Genomic DNA, 22631 nt, shown 5'->3' on the forward strand with positions numbered 1-22631 from the left:
GCTTACATGGGGCAGTCTGAAATCGTGCGTCTCTATACTATTCTAGGGGCTGGTTATATACCCTTGATTATACATGGACAGGAAAAAAGCCTGACATCCTGGCATAAGCTTATAAACTTTGTTTTCTCCTATACAGTTTTGGGAAAAGGATGAAGGGAGGGGGCATGAGACACAATTCATTAGCAAGTTTATAACATCTGTCTATAGCAGGAGTCTCAAATTCACGGCCCGCGAGCCGCATGCGGCCCACTGAACAATTTTGTGCAGCCCACAGACTAATCCACGAAGTTCAAAATATTTTGGATAAAATTAAGTAAGCCTACGGGCCTACTTGTATTTTTCATTTCTCTAGCATCCTAGCTAGATATTAGCTTAGTTAACGCAGTTGTGATGCGAACTACAGTTTCTGGTCGTTTTGTGACACTGAGTAAACTGCATGTACGATTGTGCTTGTTGTACTGATTTTTTTTTTGTTTTCAACTGCAGTGAGAAAAGTGTTGCATAACAGTTGCCTTTTGTAGACCTAGTGCGGCCCGCCAAATGGCTGTGATCTTGCTCTGCGGCCCACATGCTGAGTTGAGTTTGAGACCCCTGGTCTATAGTATTCATAAAAAGATGTTTCTTCACATTAAAACTTACAAGGTAACACAATGGTAAAAATATCAATTTACATATTAAAAGCCATTCCTATATTTTCTAGTGTTCATTTGCTATTCCTTTGTCCAGAAATACATACGTTAACTACATGCTTTCAGGAGGTGAGAGGTAGTTTCCATGGGGACAAATACCTATAAATGGCCCATTAATATAAGAAAAGGTTTAATTTAATCTTTCTCTGCCTGCACTTGGCTAGCTATTCACCCATTTCCCCATAGGTATGGGGGAAAGTCAGAGAATTTAAGTCTCCTTCCCCTTTGAATTTACAACACAATGCCATCGGCCATCTTGGTTTTATGCTAATCACACAAGTACAAAGATCATTTACAAAATCTCTGCAAGCCTAGCCCAAATTAATAAAATGTTCTTCAAGCTTCCTAAAATATTAATTTTATATCTTTTGGTCCCTTACAACACACGGTGGCCTTGCAGACTCAGAGACCTAGAGTAACTACACAGGGTGGTATGAAATTAAAACAGTCCATGGTGGGTAGTCATGTCCTAGGGATATAATTTTCTCTGACACTGTCAATGCTTACCTTAATCAAGCCTGTTGTCTTTTCCAGCTACAATAAGATACCTGATAATATGCCTTTGAAATATAAGGGAAATCTACTTTTTCTGTCCCATGCAGGGCAGGCATCTCCGCAGAGCAGAAATCACCACTACTCTTTCATTGTTGATATTGTCATGTTAATTACCTTAACTGATAGAATCAGTTGTAGTCCCAAGACCAGTGTAAATGGCTTTAATGAAAGGAAACATGCCTGGCTGTCTTGTAAGAAAGAGCAGCCCCTAGTTATCTAATAGGTAGGGTTAAATAGAGGATTTGAGGGTGGGGGCTGGTAATCATTAAGGAAAAATGTATCTTTCAGTGATTTATGTAAGATTAATGGTAAATAAGCTAGGGGACCTGCCACACCCAGGTTAGTCACCCGGATGCCTGGGGGAAGATGATCTGGAACATCTAGTTTGTCAATATCCATTAGTCCACTTAAGGGAGGAGGGGATCATGGCCCCTACCTGCAAACCTATCATTAACTATTTTATGCCTGCCTATATAAAAGAAGTTTCAGTATATACATTTTTACTTTTTATCCCATCCCAGGGATTTTTCTCCTTTGCTCTACCCTGGCTCTCTAATCTATCACCAATCAATTTCTTTGTGTGTGTGTGTGTGTGTGTGTGTGTGTGTGTGTGTGTGACAGAGACAGAGAGAGGGACAGATATGGACAGACAGCTTAGAAGTGAGAGACATGAGAAGCATCAATTCTTCGTTTCTGCACCATAGTTCCTCATAGATTGCTTTCTCATATGTGCCTTGACTGGGGGTCTCCAGCAGACCAAGTGACCCCTTGCTCTAGCCAGAAACTTGGGCTCAAGCTGGTGAGCCATGCTCAAACCAGATGGTCCCGCATTCAAGCTGGTGACTGTTGGGCAGATAAAATATATTATGCTCACTTTGTTAAAGATGGCACTACCTACATAAAAGCCCATCACCCAGGTGATATTAATGTGTGTTGGGGGTGGCTGTGGTCAGGCAAGATCCTTGTAGCCTGGGGCTTGGTTTTAGGACTAAGCCTTTTTCACCCCTTTTGATGTGGGGTGGTGCAATCCCACCATGCCTCAAATAAGTGACTTTGTGTTAGAGACATCCCTATTTTGTATATTGGATTAAAGGTTTTCATTTCTGCACTATAAAGAGGGGCAGACTGGGAGCTTGCTCTCTCAGTTCCTGAGATTAGCATTAGAGGAGAGAGTAGAGAGAGGCCACATGGAGGAGGCCAGGAGAAGCAGCCAAGATGGCGGAGTGCTAAAGGAGAAGTTAGTTAGTGCAGAGTTTGTGCAGGGAGGAGTAAGGAGATGGGGAACAGAGGTGAATAAGTCTGGTGAGCTAGAAACTTTTGATTTTAGGAAACTCGGATAAGTCAAAAGCTTTGTGAGCACTGAATGAGTGGGATTTGGAGCCCAGTGTGTGTTTTACTTGCCTGCCAGGTGCAAGCTAGGATTAAAGATGATAGCCCGTCAGCTTTTGGCTCCATTATTTCTTTAATGACTGTCCAAATCCAATGCAAATCTGCATGGGCCAGGCTTCTGTGATGGTGGCTCTGGATACTGGCTTTATAGCAACCATGTGTCCTCCATGTCCCATTACAATGCTCCATTCACTGCTCCATTGCCTGATCAGGCACCAATCAATTTTATGTAACCCTGAACCCATATCTTCCTTCCATGATTCTGATGTACAAAATAAGTGATCAAACTGCATTTCTGGAACACTTTCTCAATTCATTATTTGCTCAACAAGGAGCCTCAAGTGGTTTAAAGCCAGTAGCTATGGCCACCATCATAGCTGCCTGGCCCATGCAGGTTCGCATTTGATTTGGACAAACGGTAATGAAACAACGGAGCCAAGAACTGCTGGGCCATTAGCTTTAATCCTACCTTGCACACGATGGGCAAGAAATACACACAGTGAGAAAACACTTCCCTTTCTATTTAGGGCTCCCAAAGCCACTGATTTATCCAAGTTTCCTAGAATCAAAGGTTTCTACTGTTGGAATTCATGGGAGTCCAAAAAGACCAGAGTAATAGGCTTTATTGAAAGAAACAAAGGAACCCTGCCAGGCACTTCTCCAGGGAGAAGGGCACCAGTTACAGACTCTGAGGTGAATTTTATAGGGTTTGGAAGAGCCTGAGAGGGTACTCAGTCAGAAGTTCTGATATGTTCCTTTTTACAGTTTTATGGTTTCGGCTTCCTGTAATGCTCCTTCCTGAGGTGGTTGATCAGTTTTTGGAACTCTTCTGACTCAGGGGCAATTATCCAGTAAGTCAGAGTGAGGTCTACTAAAGGGCAGTTGGAAGTTCTGGTAAATTCATATATTCATCACATACAAGATAATTTACAGTACAGAAATACAGCTATAACACATAAATCTGATTAATCCTAATACTTCAGTTGTTATTAGCTCTGAACTCTGAAGAGAGCACAGAGCACACCTCACAAAACACAGATTAAATTAGCAAGGTTTTATGATCCAAATTATATTCTATTTACATTTAAATGAGTTCTCTTCAGATGTTCTAATTTTAAAGCAAAAATGTAGGAATGAAACTATTTTATTTTTTACTTCAATATTAGAGCCGGCATTTCCAATTTTTGCATGCAAGAACTTAATTTAGGCCTTCAAAGTGGACACATTTTGGACAAGGTTAGACAAAAACTAAATAGAAACTAGGAACAGATAATCAGAGAGAAACCTGGCATTTCAGAGCACAGTCAGACCAGAAAGATGCCTACCTGATCTTAGGGCATTTTCTGACAGAGGCACTAGAGGATGGAACTAGCAAAATCTCCCTGAGAAAATAGACTCTCAGCAGCTGCGTGGGAGGTTTTGGTAGTCAAATCCACTAGGGGTCCTCTGCCGAATTTCCAGGCAAATAGGAAAGAAACAAATGATAGTTCAGAGGATTATAGATAAAACATCAAAAAAAAAAACAACAAAAAAAAAACCCCCCCACAAACAGACAATAACAGAAAAAGCTGTAACTTTACCTAACTCTTTTATCTATTCTCAAATTTCAGAGTTGCTTTAACTGGCGGCTCAGGTTGACCATGCGAAGACTCCTCATCTACCTCAGTTTTAGCTGAGCAGCAGACTGAGCAGCCGGAGAGAACTAGAAGCATCCACACTGCCCCACGTTCCCCAGGCCCCCAGCCACAGAGTACGGCACCAACTGCCAGAGAGACTGCCACTTTCATTCCTCCTGCCGTAGTCTCCTCACACCACTGCCTTCTCAGAACTTTCCCTACTTGCTCCCCTGTAGCAGAGCTAACCGTTCCTTCCTCTGGGAACCAGGGCACACATCTTGAACATAACGCGAAAAGCTTCCTAGCTGCATAACTATTCTTACAAAAAGGTCCCTTTCTTTTGACCCTGTCTCATAATTTCTTACACTGAAATGCACTCTCCCCGAAAACCTCTTTTACTTATGTGCGCACCCCAGGGAGTCCCCTCACCTGCCTTCTTCAGCTTCAGTCCCGCCTTCCCTGAGGCCCCAGGTTGGTTATCATTTGTTGCAAACCAAGGTGACAAATAATTTTGTGGGTTTCCGGTGTGAATGGTAGAGGATTAGAAAATAAACACAGAAAGATAAAGGCTGGGATCTGGAGGTCTTATGGTGGCTGATGGCCTACCAAAGGCATAGGCACAGGAACTCCCAAAAGCTTTATTGCTATAGTGTAAAGCAAAGTCATTTGCACATCAATGAGAGCTCAGATAAAAAGTGACATTTCATAAGTAAATCAGAAAAAAAACTAAGATGAATCCATACATAGAAGGGACATAACAATGAGACTCAGAGACATGAACAAGAATGTGATGGCAACAGGGGCGGGGGGTTGGGGGAGGGGGGATGGGGTGAAGAAGGAGAGAGGGGTTGGAGGAGGGGAGGGGCACAAGAAAACCAGATAGAAGGTGACAGAAGACTATTTAACTTTGGGGGAGGGGTATACAGCACAATCAAATGTCAAAATAATCTAGAGATATTTTCTCTCAACGTATGTACCCTGATTTATCAATGTCACTGCATTAAATTTAATAAAAAAAAAAGTGACATTTCAGAGGCAAACTAAGAATTCTCTACAGAGCCCCCCAAAAATAATCCCTCCACCATATATAACATCTTAACTTCACAAAACAAAGGGTAAAAACAAAACTGCCTCTAATCTCTCCTAGGGACATGGAGCTATGATAAGTAGAAATACTTCAGCATCACAGCTAACATGGAGGTGTGGGGAAGGGCGTGTAAATTGCCTTTACCAACTTCAACAATCAGTCAGAGGTTGTGGGGAAGAGCTTAGCCTTTAGCAGCTTAATCAGGCAAGTGAGGTGGGGGGATGGGCAGCAAAGACCCTGTCAGTTTACTGCCAGTCGCCCACACCTTTTTGTCCCCCACAAATCTAAATTTCAAAGTCCGTGTCAGCTAGCAGTCTCCAACAGAATGGGTAAAGGGGTAATTTTCTAGATGTAAAGCCAGTATACAAGGCCAGGGCTACCAACACAGCAGCCGCCCGGCCCATGCAGGTTCGCATTGGATTCGGACAGTTGGTAAAGAAACAATGGAGTCAAAAACTGGTGGGCCATAGTCTTTAATCCTAGCTTGCACCCGGCGGGCAAGTAAAAACATACACTGGGCTCCAAAACCCACTCATATTCAGTGCTCACAAAGCCACTGACTTATCCGAGTTTCCTAGAATCAAAGGTTTCTAGCTCACCAGCCTTATTCTCCTCAGTTTCCCATCTCCTTCCTTATCCCAGATACAAACTCTGCACAGACTGGCCTCTCACTCAGCACTCCGCCATCTTGGCTGCTTCTCCTGGCCTACTCCACGTGGCCTCCTTCTGCTCTCTGCTCTGTTCTCTCCTCTAATGATAATCTCAGGAACCAAGAGAGCAAGCTCCCGCTCGGTCCCCGTTTTATATTGTAGCTTCACAACCTCTAATCCAATATACAAAATAGGGAAGTCTCTAATACAAAGTTATTGGGTTGGGGAATAAGTTCGTAGTGTTTTTATATTTTCTTTTATTTTACAACGATTTGTTTGCTGTTTGGCAAAGGGTAAGTATTCATTCGATAAAACTCTTTCTGCTCTACAAAACTATGTTAATTGTATTTTTGAGTTATTTAATTTTTTATTAGTTTTGAGGCTTAGAAATGGAATACCCAGGAGGCAAAAATCAACATTTTCGATACCTGCTCTTCTTTGCTTTTCATTGAGGTCAAAAAGCTGCCGAAGCAGCCCAGGACATTTGCGACGTGTATGGAGAAGGTGTCATAGGCGAGTCTACAGCATGGAAATGGTTTGCAAAGTTCAAAAATGGCGACTTTGACGTCGATGACACGTGCCGCAGCGGAAGGCCTTCTGAATTCGATGAAGAACTGGGAAATGCTCGAAAAGAATGCCACGGTCAACAAGGAGCTCTACATTGCCCAGCTACACCACGTGAATGAGGCTATTCGACTGAAAAGACCTGATCAACATGGTCAAACCATACTCCTTCACGACAACGCCAGGCCCCATGTTGCACAAGTCATCAAAGCCACACTCCAATGGGAGGTCCTTCAGCATCCGCCGTATTCTCCGGACCTTGCACCGACCGATTACCATCTTTCCTGCTCCCTGTCAAACCATATGAAAGGTGTTACCTTCAATAACAAAGAGGTCCTTAAAAACTGGCTCAACAACTTCTTTGACACCAGACCAGGTGATTTTTGGCGGAACGGCATCAACAAATTGGTCGAGAGGTGGGAAGAGGTTGTAAACAGCAACGGCGAATATATAATTGATTAACTTATTGATATAATTATTGTTTTTTGTTTAAATAAAAGTCTTCGGTAAAAATGCTACGAACTTATTCCCCAACCCAATACTTCTCTGAGGCATGATTGGATTGTACCACCCCACATCAAAAAGGGTGGGAAAGGCTTAATCCCAAAACCAAGCCCCAGGCTACAAGGATTCTCAACACACATTAATATCACCTGGGCGATGGCCTCCATCTTTAACAAAGTGAGCATAATACATTTTATCTGCCCAACACTAGACAACAGAGGAATGGGGGAGACCAGTGAGTTGAAGAAAATATGTGCACCTCAATAATCGAGATACAGAAAGAAAACAGGAGTCTGAGGAGCAACTGAACCACTTCACCCACAGGTGTTGTAAGGTACCAAAAACTACAGAATTAATATTAATATTTTAAGAGGCTTGGAGAACATTTTATTAATTTGGGTGAAGGTGTGCAGAGAAATTGTGAGAATAGTCTCTGTACTGTGTGATTGGCATAACCAGGATGGCCCTTGGCATTATATTGTAAATGCAAAGGGGAGGAAAACATGGATTTCCAGACATTCCACAAACCTGTGGGGGAAGGGGTGAATGGCTAGCCAGGTGCAGGAAGAGAAAAGCCAAAATAAACCTTTTCTTATAGCAATGAGCCATTTGCGGGCATTTGTCCCCACCAAAACTACCTCTCCTATGTAAATGCGTGTAGTTAACATGTGTGACTCTGGACAGAGAGATAGCAGATGAACACTAGATAATATGGGAATGCCTTTTAATATGTAAAGAGACATCTTTCTGCCATTGTGTTGACTTGTAAATTTTGTCTTCTCCAAAATAATGTATGGCTTGCAAATTGAGCGTGGTCCTATTATGTTAAAGGACATATGACTATAACCAATAGTGGTAAGGGGCTCCTAATTACAATATTTGCTTCTGTACTTTCCACTTACAAAACTATAAAAACTAAGTAGAACCAAGGGCCAGCACGCGCTCCCTCAGACCACTATTGGAAGAGCCGCCGCTTGACCAAGCTAGACAATAAAGCTTTGGTATGTAATCGATGGACTTTGTTCGTGTCTTCAATGTTTCGGGTCCCTCTGGATTAGTCTTAACAGAGTCCTGAATATTCAAGGAGTGCCAAGTAAGTGGCTTTCTATCTAACAGGGGAGAAATGGCCTTACTGGAAACCTGTAGTTACCCAAGGCTCTGCCATTTAGATGGGGCAGGTGGAGGCCTGTGGCAAGGTCAGGTCCTATCTGTCTTCTTCCCCCAGGATGCTAAGAAGTGCCAGTGCCAGGGAGAGGTTGGGGCAAGAAGGGAGTCTCTCATGCCTTGAGGGGCTCTGGGAGGTCTGAACTCCAATGGCCCACACAACTACAGAGAGGGCAGGGTCTGCCTGGTGGCCTGGGATTGGGACAGAAGCAGTTCCAGTCTACCTCCCATCTGCCCTTAAAGTAGGCCCCTGGCGAAGGCCCGGATAATCCCTGCTGGGATTTGGGGAGACTTTTGTTATTTTACAGCCTGGTGGATCTCCTGCAAACATCTACGGGGTCTGGGCTAGTCTCTCTTCCTCCTCCAATTATTGAGGACTTCTGTATGACCAGTAGTCACAGCCATGGCTGCCATGCAGGTGCAGGTGTCCATAAGATTCAGTCAGATGGTAAAGAAACAGTGGACCCAAAAATGGTGGGCCATTCTTTATTCTAGCTTCGCACTGGCCAGTGAGTAAACACACAGCAGGAAAAAACACTTTCCTTTCACACAAGGCTCTCAAAGCCACTTGCACATTTTCTGGCTCCACAACCAGAAGAATCTTCTCCAGTGTTTCCTAGAATCAAACCTCCCCATCAGTCTCAGTCACCTCTGGTTCCCTATCTGCAAACATGTCTTTTTACTCTGCAAAACTGGCTTCTCTGTCTTTAGCACCCTGACATCCTCCCTTCTACTTCTTCCTTCTTCTCCTGCTCCTTTCTAAACTTTTCAGCACAAAGACCTCTCCTCCAGCATACATTAGCATAACAATGGCTTTTCCCAAGCAGGAAGGTAATTAGCAATTTCACAGACACATATCTGGCTGGCACTGCCCAGAGCCATTTTGTAACAATAAAAGTGAGCAAACTTAAAAAACACAAATTTTACAAACTCATTTGCCTCAGAATCTTAAAGGCCAGGTTTAGTAGTTTCCTTTGAATCTCTTTTTTCTCTATAATATGCAAGTGTTTTCTCTGTTTCCTTTCTTGTTCCTTTCTCTTTCTTTCCTTTCAGCACACACCCTCTACACTACAACCTGCACAAACATTCTGTACATTTCTGTAAAGCCAGAAGCCAAGGCCACTATCACAGCCGCCCGGCCCATGCAGGTTCACATTGGATTCGGACAGTCGGTAAAGAAACAATGGAGCCAAAAACTGGTGGGCCATCACCTTTAATTCTAGCTTGCACCTGGCGGGCAAGTAAAAACACACACTGGGCTCCAAAACCCACTCACATTCAGTGCTCACAAAGCTACTGACTTATCCGAGTTTCCTAGAATCAAAGGTTTCTAGCTCACCAGACTTATTCACCTCTGTTCCCCATCTCCTTCCTTCTCCCTGCACAAACTCTGCACAAACTGGCTTCTTACTCAGCACTCCAACATCTTGGCTGCTTCTCCTGGTCTCCTCCACGTGGCCTCCTTCTGCTCTCTGCTCTGCTCTCTCCTCTAATGATAATCTCAGGAACCAAGAGTGCAAGCTCCCGTTCTGCCCTCATTTTATAGTGTAGAAATCAAAACCTTTAATCCAATATACAAAATAGGGAAGTCTCTAATACAAAGTCACTTATCTGAGGCATGATGGGATTGTACCACCCCACATCAAAAAGGGTGGGAAAGGCTTAATCCCAAAACCAAGCCCCAGGCTCCAAGGATCCTGCCTGCTCACAGCCCACAGAGACACACATTAATATCACCTGGGCAACGGCCTCCACGTGGGCAGCGCCATCTTTAACAAAGTGAGCATAATACATTTTATCCGCCCAACAATTTCATAAACTTTTTTATCCATTCAGAACTAATTTTTAACAAAGTATTTCTATACCATATACCTTTTATTGCTGACACTATATAATTTTTTTCCAATTACTTAAAATTCTCAATTTTCAAAATACCTTAACATTAAGTTAGAACTAAGCCAGTAATGTTAGATCAACCAAAGTGGGACACACAAGCCTGATGAGGTTTATAAGAAGTTTGTTTACACATCTGCAAAAGAGAAGGGCTGAGACCCTGCTGGCAGCAGCAGAGAGCTGCAGGAAATGAGTGGCTGAGAAGGATGGTTGCGGGCATTTGCTGGCATGGGGTTCCGTGCACGTGGACATGCTCAGAATAGCATATCTGCTGTAAAGCCAGGAGGCACGGCCAGGGCCACCATCAAAGCAGCCTAGCCCATGCAGGTTCGCATTGGATTCGGACAGTCAGTAAAGAAACAACGGAGCCAAAAACTGATAGGCCATTTTCTTTAATTCTAGCTTGCACCCGGCAGGCAAGTAAAAACACACACTGGGCTCCAAAACCCACTCACATTCAGTGCTCACAAAGCCACTGACTTATCCGAGTTTCCTAGAATCAAAGGTTTCTAGCTCACCAGCCTTATTCTCCTCAGTTCCCCATCTTCTTCCTTATCCCAGATACAAACTCTGCACAAACTGGCACCTCACTCAGCACTCCGCCATCTTGGCTGCTTCTCCTGGCCACATGGCCTCTTTCTGCTCTCTGCTCTGCTCCCTCTGCTCTCTCATGCTAATCATCCCAGGAACCAAGAGGGCAAACTCTCGTTCTGCCCCCATTTTATATTGTAGCTTCACAATCTCTAATCCAATATACAAAATAGGGAAGTCTCTAATACATAGTCACTTCTCTGAGGCATGATTGGATTATACCACCCCACATCAAAAAGGGTGGGAAAGGCTTAATCTCAAAACCAAGCCCCAGGCTACAAGGATACTCAACAGACATTAATATCACCTGGGCGACGGCCTCACGTGGGCAGCACCATTTTTAACAAAGTGAGCATAATACATTTTATCTGCCCAACATCTGCTTTGCTTCCTTGAGCACAGACTGTCTCCCTTTCTGAACCCTCAGGTCCTTCCCATTGTCCTTGGCCGAAAGACATTTTCCAGAAACTTCCCCAAGTGGGGGGAATATGCTTAAGAGGAGAGGGAGAACGGGTGAGGGAGATACTTACTGTGAGGTCAGTTGGCAATGGGGGAAAGTCACGTGAGGAACCAGGCCCAGGAACTTTGGCTGGAACCACCCACACCCATGACCGCCAAAAGAAATTTCCCAGGAGCCCTTTGAAAAAGATTGACCAACTGTCAGCCAATGAAATTTTGCCATGTCATATCAACTATTCATCACCCTACTGACCCTATAAATTATCCCCCAGCAGAAGAATCTTTGGGACTTCTCTGGCCCGTCTCATCTTATGAACCAGAGAACCTCGTCGGGAAAGTGCTCTACTAAATAAAGCTTTTGCTATTCCACACTTGAGGGCTACACCCTTCTTTCTTCCTCTGCGGGGAAAATACCTTACACTTACTGAAGAAATTGCCCTAGTGGGAAGTTGGGTAAGGGAAATTTGAGTTTTAAAGGGGCTCTAGATTTAAAGAAGCATTGAACCCAAATGTAACATGTTGAGGACTGAAAAGCCAATAGGGTTTTTGCAGTTTTGATTTTTGGGGGACAGAGGTGTGGGGAACTGGCTGTAAGCTGACAGTCTGCCCAATCACCTACCTCATTTGTTCTGTGAACTTGCTAAGGCTGTTAAACTGTGATGCTAAATTGTTTATGTGCATCCTACCCTCCATGTCCTGCAGAAAGACTGGAGACAAGATTCTTCTATCCTTTGTTTTGTGTGAAGTTAAGATGTTATGTATGGTGGGGGTTTTCTGCACTTGATAAAACTCTTGGGTTGCCATGGAAATGTGAACAGAAATCTCTGATTTGCTAATGACCTTACCTTGTCCTATAAATAAAGGAAGAAGTGGTTTTTGAGCATGTTCTGTTCTTGCCAGCAGCAATTGCAGAGCCCTCTCGACCACCTCCTTTTATTCTTTAAGACTATTTTCTTAATTCCTTGCCATTCACACTCAGGAACTGGAATTATTAGCTATGATGGTTCGTGACACCAACAAGTAATTAACAATTTTAGATGGATACTTTTAGGAGCATATTTTTGACTTTCAGAAACAGTTTTTTTATTGGAAACATATTTATATTTATAAAAATTATAACAGAGATAAGAGGAACCTTTTGTAAACTCAGGCAAAACAAACATGTATTTTTGTTAAGAATTTTAAAAGATATTAATTTTAAATCAGTAGTAATATCAACTGCCTTTTTAGACCACCTGGTTAAAAAACATTTGGAATTACTTTATATTCTTATATTTATTTTTTTGTGTGTGACAAGGACAGAGAGAGACTGAAAGGGACAGATAAGAAAAGACAGACGGAAAAGGAGAGAGATGAGAAGCATCAATTTTTCATTACAGTACCTTAGTTTTTTATTCATTGCTTTTGCATATGTGCCTTGACCAGGGGCCTACAACAGACTGAGTGACCCCTAGCTCAAGCCAGCAAACTTGGGCTCAAGCTGGTAAGCCTTGCTCAAACCAGATGATTTCACATTAAAGCCGGCGACCTTGGGGTTTAGAAACTGGGTCCTCAGCATCCCAGTCTAATACTCTATCCACTGTGCAACCTCCTGGTCAGGCTGGAATAACTTTATATTTTTATATATCATGTATGTAAATAGGATTATTAATAGTTGTACAGAAGGCAATACTTCTCACTTGTCTTTGGCAGCCTTCCAGGAAGGCCTAAGTGAAGGGAGGGAGCACACTACTGAGGTGCGTGGGTTTTACAAGTGTCAGTATGCATTCCCTGTATTTTTTTCTTTTTTCTGAGGTTTACTGTCTGGAAATGGAAGTGAGATATTTTCTACTGTGAATTATTATTCTCTTTTTGAATAGAATTTTTAATAATAATATGAAAGCTGGTGCATATCACAATAACCAAAAATACAAATAAAGACAAAGTCAAACAAAAAGGTATTTGTAATCTAAATCCTCCAGAAGGAGGGACAGAGACACTCATCTTTGTTTCACACCAACTTGTACTACAAACAACATTTAAAAGGTCCAGATGATATAAAATCTGAAGGGTAGAGAGAGAATTCCCAGTGTGTATGGGACAGAAAAAATTTTAGTCAGATAGATGAGAGGTCTCAAACTGAAATGGACTACATAGAAACAAGGCAAATATGGTACAGAGACACAAGCATGACACATAAATAAAACCTGATTAAACCAAATAGCACAGTTGTAATCTGGCCCTTCAAGCAGGAGAGAATTAGCACATAGAATAACAATCAACGTGACAAGACCTTACAGAATACAGAAATAAGTTCAGGACATACAATACCATTTAAAGTTAAATGAGAGCCCCTTATATATTCTCATTTTAAAGCAACAATGCCCAGAGTATCTAGACACAGGAAAGAGACAATTGCACAAAGTATATACAAATAGAACAGTAAATTTTAATGCATTGATTTAGTTTAAGTTTTGAGTCGTTTTCTCATTTTGAGAAGGATTTGATAAGTTGAGCAGGACTAATAGAGAGGATCAATAGTGAAAGGTGCAGAAGGCCCACACATAGGGAATTTTTGACCATTTTCCATTGCATTGACAGAGGTTGCTGAGGTTTTGTAAGGTTTTGAAACTGAAAGTGTCATTCTCCCGCCATTGAGAATCAGTGTCTAGTTTATATTGAGGCCAAACTGTGGGGTGCACCTTGACATGCTCAGATTATCATATCTTGAGTTGTTGCCTTGATTATAGACTGTCCCTCTGTCTTTTTAAAAAAGATATTATTTATTTATTTTAGAGAAGAGAGAGAGAGAGAGAGAGAGAAGAGAGGAGCAGGAAGCATTAACTCTCATATGTGCCTTGACCAGTTAAACCCAGGGTTTCAAACTAGCAACCTCTGCATTCACAGGTAAAGGCTTTATCCACTGCCTTTTTTTTTTTACTTTGTTTTATACTGAGAAGTCAGAACGACATATATCCAAATTTTGCACCAATTGATTATTCTTTCTTGTAAATATGTTTATTTCCTTCCCTTGTAAATATTACAAGCAACAAAACTTGCCAAAAGAAAAGGAATTTTTGACTTTTATTGACAATTGACCTTTCTCCAAATGTTTTGAGTTTCGTGAAGCATTTTAGCAGCCCCGTATTTATTTGCTTTGAACACGAGTGTGCACACTGAAATGTCTTTCATGCCAACATGGCTGATGGAAATGCTATACAACACTGTATGATCACTATAATCTGCATTCCACAGATCCCAAAACCTGTTACCAATGTTATATAATTTTAAAAAGATATTTAGGAACCAACACATAGAATGATTAGACAAAAATTTACATTAAACTTTCAGTCTTCTCTGACTCAGCCATAGTGGTTAAAACTTTCATGTATAATTTAAGTATAATCAAGGTTAAAATCTGTTAAAATGGTTTCTCAGTTTTCACAACTTAAGAGAATCTCTGCTGGTATCAAACACAAATATTTAATAAACATAGGAAAGTTTTGATCCATTCTTTATTAATAACAATATCACAGTTATGCTAATTAGAGAAAGAATAATTATAATCAATTTGGGAGGACTTTTGGCAGGATGAATTTTCACAGAGCATCAGGAATGCACACTGGGAAAATAATAAAATACAATGACCACATTGATGTATTTAATCAAGACTGCAATGCGTTATTGAAAAACATTATTAAATGTTGGACAATAGGCCCTGACTCAGTAGTCTCGGCAGTAGAGTGTCGGCACAGCATGTGGAAGTCCCGGGTTGGATTCCCAATCAGGGTACACAGGAGAAGTGAACATCTGCATTTCTACCCTCGCCCCCTGTCTTCTCCTGCAGCCATGGCTCCAATGGTTCCAAGTTGGACACTGATGCTCAGGGTTTCTCCTTGGCTTTCCTCAAGCTCTAAAATAACTCAGTTGCCGAGCAAGGCAGCAGCGGCCCCAGATAAGCAGAGCATTGCCTGGTAAGGGGCTTTCCGGGTGAATCCCCATCAAGACGCTTGCAGGAGTCTGCATCGCTGCCTCCTGGTCTCTCACGTAATAAAAACAACAATAATAATAACAAATAAATATTAGACAATATACACTTAAGGGAAATATTTTTTTAAAATAATATTTCTATTTAAATATTTTTATTCAATTTAGAGATGGGGGAGAGAAACATGCACTTCTTGTCCCACTTATTCATGCATTCATTGTTGATTCTTGCATGTGCTCTGACTGGGGACGAATCCCAAAACCTTGGCATATTGGGAGTCTTCTCTAACCTAGTGAGCATTTAGTCCAAGGCCATGTAAAAAAAATGTTAAAGCCTGACTAGGCAGTGTCAAAGTGGGTAGAGCATAGACCAGTGATGGGCAATCTTTTGAGTTTGGTGTGTCAAAATTTGGCAAAAAAAAAAATAGCATAACTCGGGTGGTGCGTCACTTCGAGAAAAACGGCCTAACCAGAAGTCCCAGAACTAGATGCCCTGTGCCGGAGTTCTGTTGTTTTGGCCTACAGATCTCAGCACAGAGTGTCTACACTACAGCAAATGTTTTATCCTTGGCTACTGCACCTGGTCGTGCAGGAGCCGAGGATCAAAAGTCCTTCTCGCCAACACTGGCATAGACCTGGGATACGAACGACCCAGGTTCAAAACCTGAAGCTTCAGCATGAGGTAGCTGGGTTGAATGTGGTTTCATAGATATGACCCCAAGGTCACTGGCTTGAGCCCAAGGTTGCTGGCTTGAGCAAGGGGTCACTGGATCAGTTGGAGCCCACCACCTCTGGCCCATCCCCTCCCCCCATGCCCATGAAAGCACATATAAGAAACCAATCAATAAATAAAGTATTACAACTACCAGTTGCTGCTTCTCATCTTTCCCTTCCTGTTTGTCCCTCTTTGTCTCTCTCTCGCTAAAAAAAAGAAAATCTCACAAACTGTGTGTGTCAAAATTGCTATCCAGCACTTAATCCCTGAGGTGTCATAATATTCTTGAAAAATTTTTTTTATTGATTTTTAGGCAGGGAAGGCGGGGCTGAGAGAAAGAGAAACATGGATTACTTGTTCCATGCATTTATGCATTCATTGCTTGCTTCTTGTATGTGCTCCGTCCCATTACCCACAGCCCACAGTGGATCACGAGGACACGAACAAACTGAGCAACCCCGCCAGGGACTCGTCATAATATTAAGTCTGGAAGGAAAATCATACACATTTTATTATCTTAGTTCTACAAAACACCAACCCCTGACAAAGGTGGGGTGGACCCCACGACAGAGGCTTTTGGCCCCGCCCATTTATCCAGCTGTCTCGGCTACTGAATTGTCAGTATTAATCCGCCCATCGTGGAAGCACTCATTCAAACGGTAACGCCTATGATCATTTGTGTCGATGCGCACGCGCAGTTTCTTACAGAACCGGAAGTTGCTGTGGAATGGCGTGGTCGCGCGGTTTCTGGTGACGGTCTCCCGGGTTTAAACCTGACCCTCCCCGTCCCCATTCCTGAACGCGGGGAGCCTGAGGGTCGCTGCGGACGCCGAGAGCCCCGCTCCCGAGCCCCCAGCGGTGAGTGCTGAGTCCCGGTGAGAGGCCCCGAGCCTGCCCGCTTCGCTGCCGGGTGGGGGCTCCGCGTCGGTTTCCGGGGAAACTGAGGTGGCCCGGCCTGTGTCCCCCCCGCCATTGGACGTGGGAAACGCCCTGCCGCAGGGTTTTCTGCTTCGGTCCCGAGGGGGCAGGCCCCGCCCCCGCGCTATTTAAAGTCCTGGGAGACGGACAGTGTGCGCCCCTCCCCCGCCCGGTCTCTCTCGGCCCGTAAAGCCCGACTGCCCCCCCTACGCCCCCGCCCCCGGGCCTGGGGACCTGCGGACCCCCTCCTGAGACCCCACCGCATTTAATAAGAGGCCCGGGTCCAGGAAGAGCACACTCACCATGGTGTGGTGATTCGGGGAGAGAACGCAGGGTCCCCAGAAGAGCCCCCGGCCCCGCGCGGGGAGGCTGTGTGGGAGCGGCGACAGCGAAGGGGCCCCGGGGACGCGCAGAGCGGGGCTGGGAGGGATCAGGGGACGGAGAGAGACACGGGAGGGGAGGGGAGGTCAGTGAGGGGCCATGAAGAGACGGCAACGTGGGGGTGCGGGTGGACGGGACCGGACGGGGAGAGTGACAGTAACCGGGGAGAGGAGCGCGAGGGGAAGAAAGGGGAGAAACCCCGAGGAGAGGGAGGGGCCCGGAGAGAAGGGCGCAGGGAGGGGGCTGGGGAGCAGAAGTGGGGGAGGAAAGAAAATTCTTTTTTTTTTTGGCCCAACGGATTTACCTTTTTTATTATACATCTTACATGTAACTTATTAAAAAGGAAAAAACTTATTGAGATGAATCTTTTGATTATCTGCTTTCTTGCAGTAATTAACTTTTTTTTTTTTTTTTGTATTTTCCTGAAGCTGGAAACGGGAAGAGACAGTCAGGCAGACTCCCGCGTGCGCCCCACCGGGATCCAACCTGCACGCCCACCAGGGGGCGATGCTCTGCCCACCAGGGGGCGATGCTCTGCCCCTCCGAGGCATCACTCTGTTGCGACCAGAGCCACTCTAGCGCCTGGGGCAGAGGCCAAGGAGCCATCCCCAGCGCTCCGACCATCTTTGCTCCAATGGAGCCTCGGCTGCGGGAGGGGAAGAGAGAGACAGAGAGGAAGGAGAGGGGGAGGGGTGGAGAAGCAGATGGGTGCTTCTCCCGTGTGCCCTGGCAGGGAATCGAACCCGGGACTTCTGCACGCCAGGCCGACGCTCTACCACTGAGCCAACCAGCCAGGGACTTGTAGTAATTAACTTTTAAAATAAGCATTTGTGATATCTCATAACCACAGCTTGTAATTGTTTTTTCCTCTCTTAAGTGAGAAGCACGTAGGCAATAATACACTACTGCATGCACCCCTACCGGAATTCACCTTGCAAGTCCACTTGGGGCGATGCTCTGCCCATCTGGGGCTGTTGCTCAACAGTCGAGCTATTTTAGTTACTGAAATGAGGCCATGGAGCTATCCTCAGTCCTTGGGTCCACCTAGCACAAAAAACCATGGCTGCAGAAGAGGAAGAGTTAGATAGAGTGAAGGGAGAGGGGGAAGGTTACAGATGCAAATGTTTGCTTAACCTGTGTGCCCTTAACCGGCATCGAACCCAGGACTTCCACATAACCACCCGATGCTCTACTGTTGAGCCAATTTACCAAGGCCATAACTAGAGCTTATAATTCTTTTTTTTTTTAATTTATTCATTTTTTTAGAGAGGAGAGGGAGAGACAGAGGGAGAGACAGAGAGAGAAGAGACAGAGAGAGAAGGGGGGAGGAGCTGGAAGCATCAACTCCCATATGTGCCTTGACCAGGCAAGACCAGGGTTTCGAACCGGTGACCTCAGCATTTCCAGGTCGACGCTTTATCCACTGTGCCACCACAGGTCAGGCCCAGAGCTTATAATTCTTAACGGAGTATGAGGCAGTCTCAAAATTTAAATATTTAATCCTAGAAGTCATCACATTAAAAAAGATTCCATATACTTTTCCTTTTAAATACATTGTATCAAGTTTAAATTCTGAGCCCTGCATCCTTTTTAGCATCCATCATATGTAGAAACAGCCATTGGTATTTAGTAAAGTATATTAGGCTATTTCATTGTGCACTTGGTAAGGATGTCTTATCTTAGCAGTCACAGCCTTGGGTCTTGAGTTCATCAAATCTTCAGAAGCATTTTCTTTTTTTCATGTCATTTGTTGAATGGAATTAGTGACTGAAAAGGTGAAACAGCCCTCACGGTATCGAGAAGTGTGAGGTGTTCTGGGTCTGATCCCCGTCAGCCAGTGCTGCTGAAAACAGCTCTGAGGGAGCAATGCAGGCTCCACAGGGACCTAGATAAAGATGCCATATCCTGGGCCCCACTGCAGACCTGCAGAACCACAACTTAGAGTTTAATAAGCATGCACATCCCCAAGGGATCTGTGTGCTTATTAAAGTTAAACCATTCTCCTCTGGGGTCCTATTAGATGGCTTGATTTTTAAGAAAGGATGTCACCTGCACCATCCCCCTCAAACTTAGAGAGCTGCTCTGGGTGGAGCAGCATTGCTGTTTTGTTTAGTTCTTTATTTTTTCAATTGAGTAGTGAGGAGGGAGAGAGAGAGAGAGAAAGGAGAGAGGAGCAGAAAGCATCAGCTCGCATATGGCCCAATGGATTTACCTTTTTTATTATACATCTTACATGTAATTTATTAAAAAGGAAAAAACCTATTGAGATGAATCTTTTGATTATCTGCTTTCTTACAGTAGTTATTAACTTTTAAAATAAGCATTCGTGATATCTCATAACCACAGCTTGTAATTGTTTTTTCCTCTCTTAAGTGAGAAGCACGTAGGCAGTAATACACTACTACATGCCCAACAGATTTGCTTGATCAGGCAAGCCCAGGGTTTTGAACTAGCAACCTGAGTGTTCTAGATCACCACTTTATCCACTGCACCACCATAGGTCAGGTAGCATTGTTTTCATGAGCTGTTCCAGGTGATTGCAGGGTGAGCCCAGGGATTAGCAGGAAGGATCCTGGAAGCATTTGGTTCTGTTTTTGTTTTTATATGATAAATTTTATTTAGAATTCACAGAAGTATCCTGACCAGGTGGTGTCACGGTGGATAAAACATGGGACTAGGATGAAGATGACCCAGGTTTGAAACCCAAGGTCACTGGCTTGAGCAAGAAGTTACTCGCTCTGCTGTAGTCCCCCCCTTCCCCATCAAGGCACATAGGAGAAAGCAACCAAAGAACAACCAAGGAGCTGCAATGAAGAATTGATCCTTCTCATGTTCCTTTCTTACAGCCTGTCGGTACATATCGGTTCTGCTCTCTGTCTCAACAATAAAAATAAGTCACAGAAGCAGAAGGGGGCTCAAGGAAGAAGTTTCAAAGGCAGAAGAGGAGCCCTCAGAGCTTAGGAGAGAGACAGGGAAAGGTGAGTGGGGAGACACAGACATGCTGCAGAGACGACAGTACCCAGGATGCATTAGTGAGAGTGGGGAGCAGGGATGGCCAGGGGAGGTGACAGGGTGTTGTGTTGGGTTTGGGCGTTCAGGAGAGCAGCGCCCATTTTCATTGCTGTGGGAATGTGTGGACGTCTGAGGGAGGACAGACAGGTGAAGACAGGAAAATAACACAGTGTGGTCTCCCTGTAGGAGCACTGTTGGCTGACTATAGTGAGGACGGACAGGAGAGTGTGGTCTTCTCAGCATTTCCAGGTCCTTCTGTCTGTGACTGAGGTGGGAGTGGACAAAGGGCTGTGTGGACACCTGTGGTGGCACATTCTTGAAGTGCAGACTTGACTCCTCAACATATTGTCACCTGAGGAAAAAAGGCAGAACAGGACCAGGACAGAATGGCTGCTTCTCAGGTAAGCAATGTGTCCTGGGCAGAGGCTATGTTTGCTTTTCCTTCGAACCTCAATGGATTTTGGACCTGCAACCTGTAGTTTTCTATTTCTGATATTGCTGTGTAGTGAGGTTGTTTCCATTTCCTTATTTTTTTTTATATTTTATTTATTGATTTTCAATAGAGGAGAGAGAGAAAGCTGGAGGCCGAGAAGGGGGGATAAGTGGGCCACATCAACTCATAACGGGTCGCTGGCTCAGCTATGGCCACCTGGTCAAGGCTTGTATCAGAACGTAGTTAATGAACAACTAAAAGTGCCACAACATGAATTGATGCTTCTCATCTCTCTCAAACCAGTTTGTGTGACCCTGTTTTTCAGATACACTTAGCCAAAAATATATGTTGTTGGGTGAAAATGATCTTACTTGATCATTTTCTCCTAGGACAGAACCACTTCCAACCGTGTTTTCATGTTGCATGACGTTATAAACTCAGGCTGTGGACTCTCATTAATGTGTCTTTTATTTTAGGAAGCAGTGACCTTCAGGGATGTGACCTTCAGGGATGTGGCTGTGGATTTCTCTCAGGAGGAGTGGGAATGCCTGGACCCAGCTCAGCAGAAACTGTACACGGATGTGATGTTGGAGAACTACAGGAACCTGGTCTCCCTGGGTGAGGATGACTTCCTTCCTGAGTTTATTCTCTACCAGCAGTGTTTTGTTACCTTCATTGGGGGGGACATAATGTGGGAGCTTCTGCTTAGCAGAGTAGATTTTATAGAGTCCTGTCCTTAGGAAACAAATATGTGGATTTGTTGGGTGTAGAAACAAATGCTTCATGATGCACATTAATTAGAACAGTGTATGAAAACTTGCCTGTTTTCTATAATGATTAAGATGCTATCAGAAAACAGTATTTTGGAAAGTTATTTATCATTTACGACAACATGGATGGACCTTGATACATTATACTGAGTAAAATAAGTAAATTGGAAAAAGCTAAGAACTTTATGATTTTATACAGAGGTGGGATACAAAATTAAGACTCATGGACAGAAATAGGAGTGCAGTGGTTACTACGGGGAGGGTGAAGGGGGGATGAGAAAGATTGATAGGAAGGTGGGGAGGGGTAAGGACATAAAGTAGGACAAATATTGATATATAAGTGGATGGAGGTTGATTTGAGTTTGGGTGATGGGTATACAACGTAATTGACTGTTCAAATGATGTGGAGATGTTTGCCCAAAATCTCTGTACTGTAGTGACCAATATCACCCTCTTCAATGTAATCAGCTAAAAAAAAGGGGGGGGGGTGTTATTTTCCACAACATTGTAATATTGTACCATGTCTTCTCACCTGGGCATAAAATGAATTAGAAACTGGAGCTGGGAAGGAAAATGACAGTATCCTTCCACCCAGGTAGGTGGGATGAGGAAGCAGATGAGGCCGGCAAGAGACCCTAAAGGTCCCGGTAGAGGCCAGACTTTACAGTGTGGTTGGGAAGTTGCAGTGGAAAGGGCTGTGAGAGGCCCAGATGTATTCTGTTTGCTGTCATAGAGGGATAGCTCGTCTCCAACATGTCCTGTGTTCCGACATCCTCTCAGGACTCTGCTTTTTTTCCAGTGACCTCCATCATCACATCAGCAGTGGGGGCCAAGTCTTCCCCTTGGACTGAGCTGCCATGATCACTCCTCTTCCATAGCTTTGGGGACCACGAAATACATGTGCACGTACCTGAGGAATTACATGATAAGCTCTTTTTTCTAATATGGAGTTTTTGACAAAAGTGGTTGAGATCCTCGTTGGGTGCAGAAATTTTAGGAATCATCAGGACAGATGTCACATTTTCAGATGTATATTTTCTTTTTTTTTGACAGAGAGACATAGATAGGGACAGACAGACAGGAAGAGAGAGATGAGAAGCATCATTTCTTCGTTGCGGCACCTTATTGTTCATTGATTGCTTTATGTGCCTTCATGGGAGGCTACACCCAAGCGAGTAATGCCATGCTCAAGCCAGTGACCTTTGGGCTCAAGCAGCGACCATGGTGTCGTGTCTATGACCCCATGCTCAAGCCAGCAATTCTGTGCTCAAGCTG

General features: G+C 43.9%; 2 protein-coding genes across 4 annotated transcripts in view; both read left to right on the forward strand.

Moving 5' to 3' along the window:
• LOC136399327 (zinc finger protein 420-like) overlaps nucleotides 1–22631 on the forward strand; it is a 375158-nt gene that overhangs the window by 223534 nt on the left and 128993 nt on the right. Inside the window, exon 1 of one of the 2 annotated variants that reach the window (XM_066374374.1) lies at nucleotides 16577–16700. The exons of the other annotated variant lie outside the window; for it this stretch is intronic. The gene's annotated coding sequence lies outside the window, so the exon portion shown is untranslated. Of the gene's footprint in view, nucleotides 1–16576; nucleotides 16701–22631 lie in introns of those variants that run through there. 2 annotated transcript variants of the gene reach the window in all.
• LOC136399325 (zinc finger protein 420-like) overlaps nucleotides 16565–22631 on the forward strand; it is a 135084-nt gene continuing 129017 nt past the window's right edge. For both annotated transcript variants that reach the window (XR_010750138.1, XM_066374371.1), the window contains exons 1-4: nucleotides 16565–16700; nucleotides 19988–20119; nucleotides 20340–20554; nucleotides 21063–21204. Coding sequence is in view for 1 of the 2 variants with exons in the window: in XM_066374371.1 (XP_066230468.1) it covers nucleotides 20540–20554; nucleotides 21063–21204 (157 nt within the window). In the remaining variant the exon portion in view is untranslated. The remainder of the gene's footprint in view (nucleotides 16701–19987; nucleotides 20120–20339; nucleotides 20555–21062; nucleotides 21205–22631) is intronic.

Source organism: Saccopteryx leptura, chromosome 3 (assembly GCF_036850995.1).
Source record: "Saccopteryx leptura isolate mSacLep1 chromosome 3, mSacLep1_pri_phased_curated, whole genome shotgun sequence".
NCBI classification, from domain to species: Eukaryota; Metazoa; Chordata; class Mammalia; order Chiroptera; family Emballonuridae; genus Saccopteryx; species Saccopteryx leptura.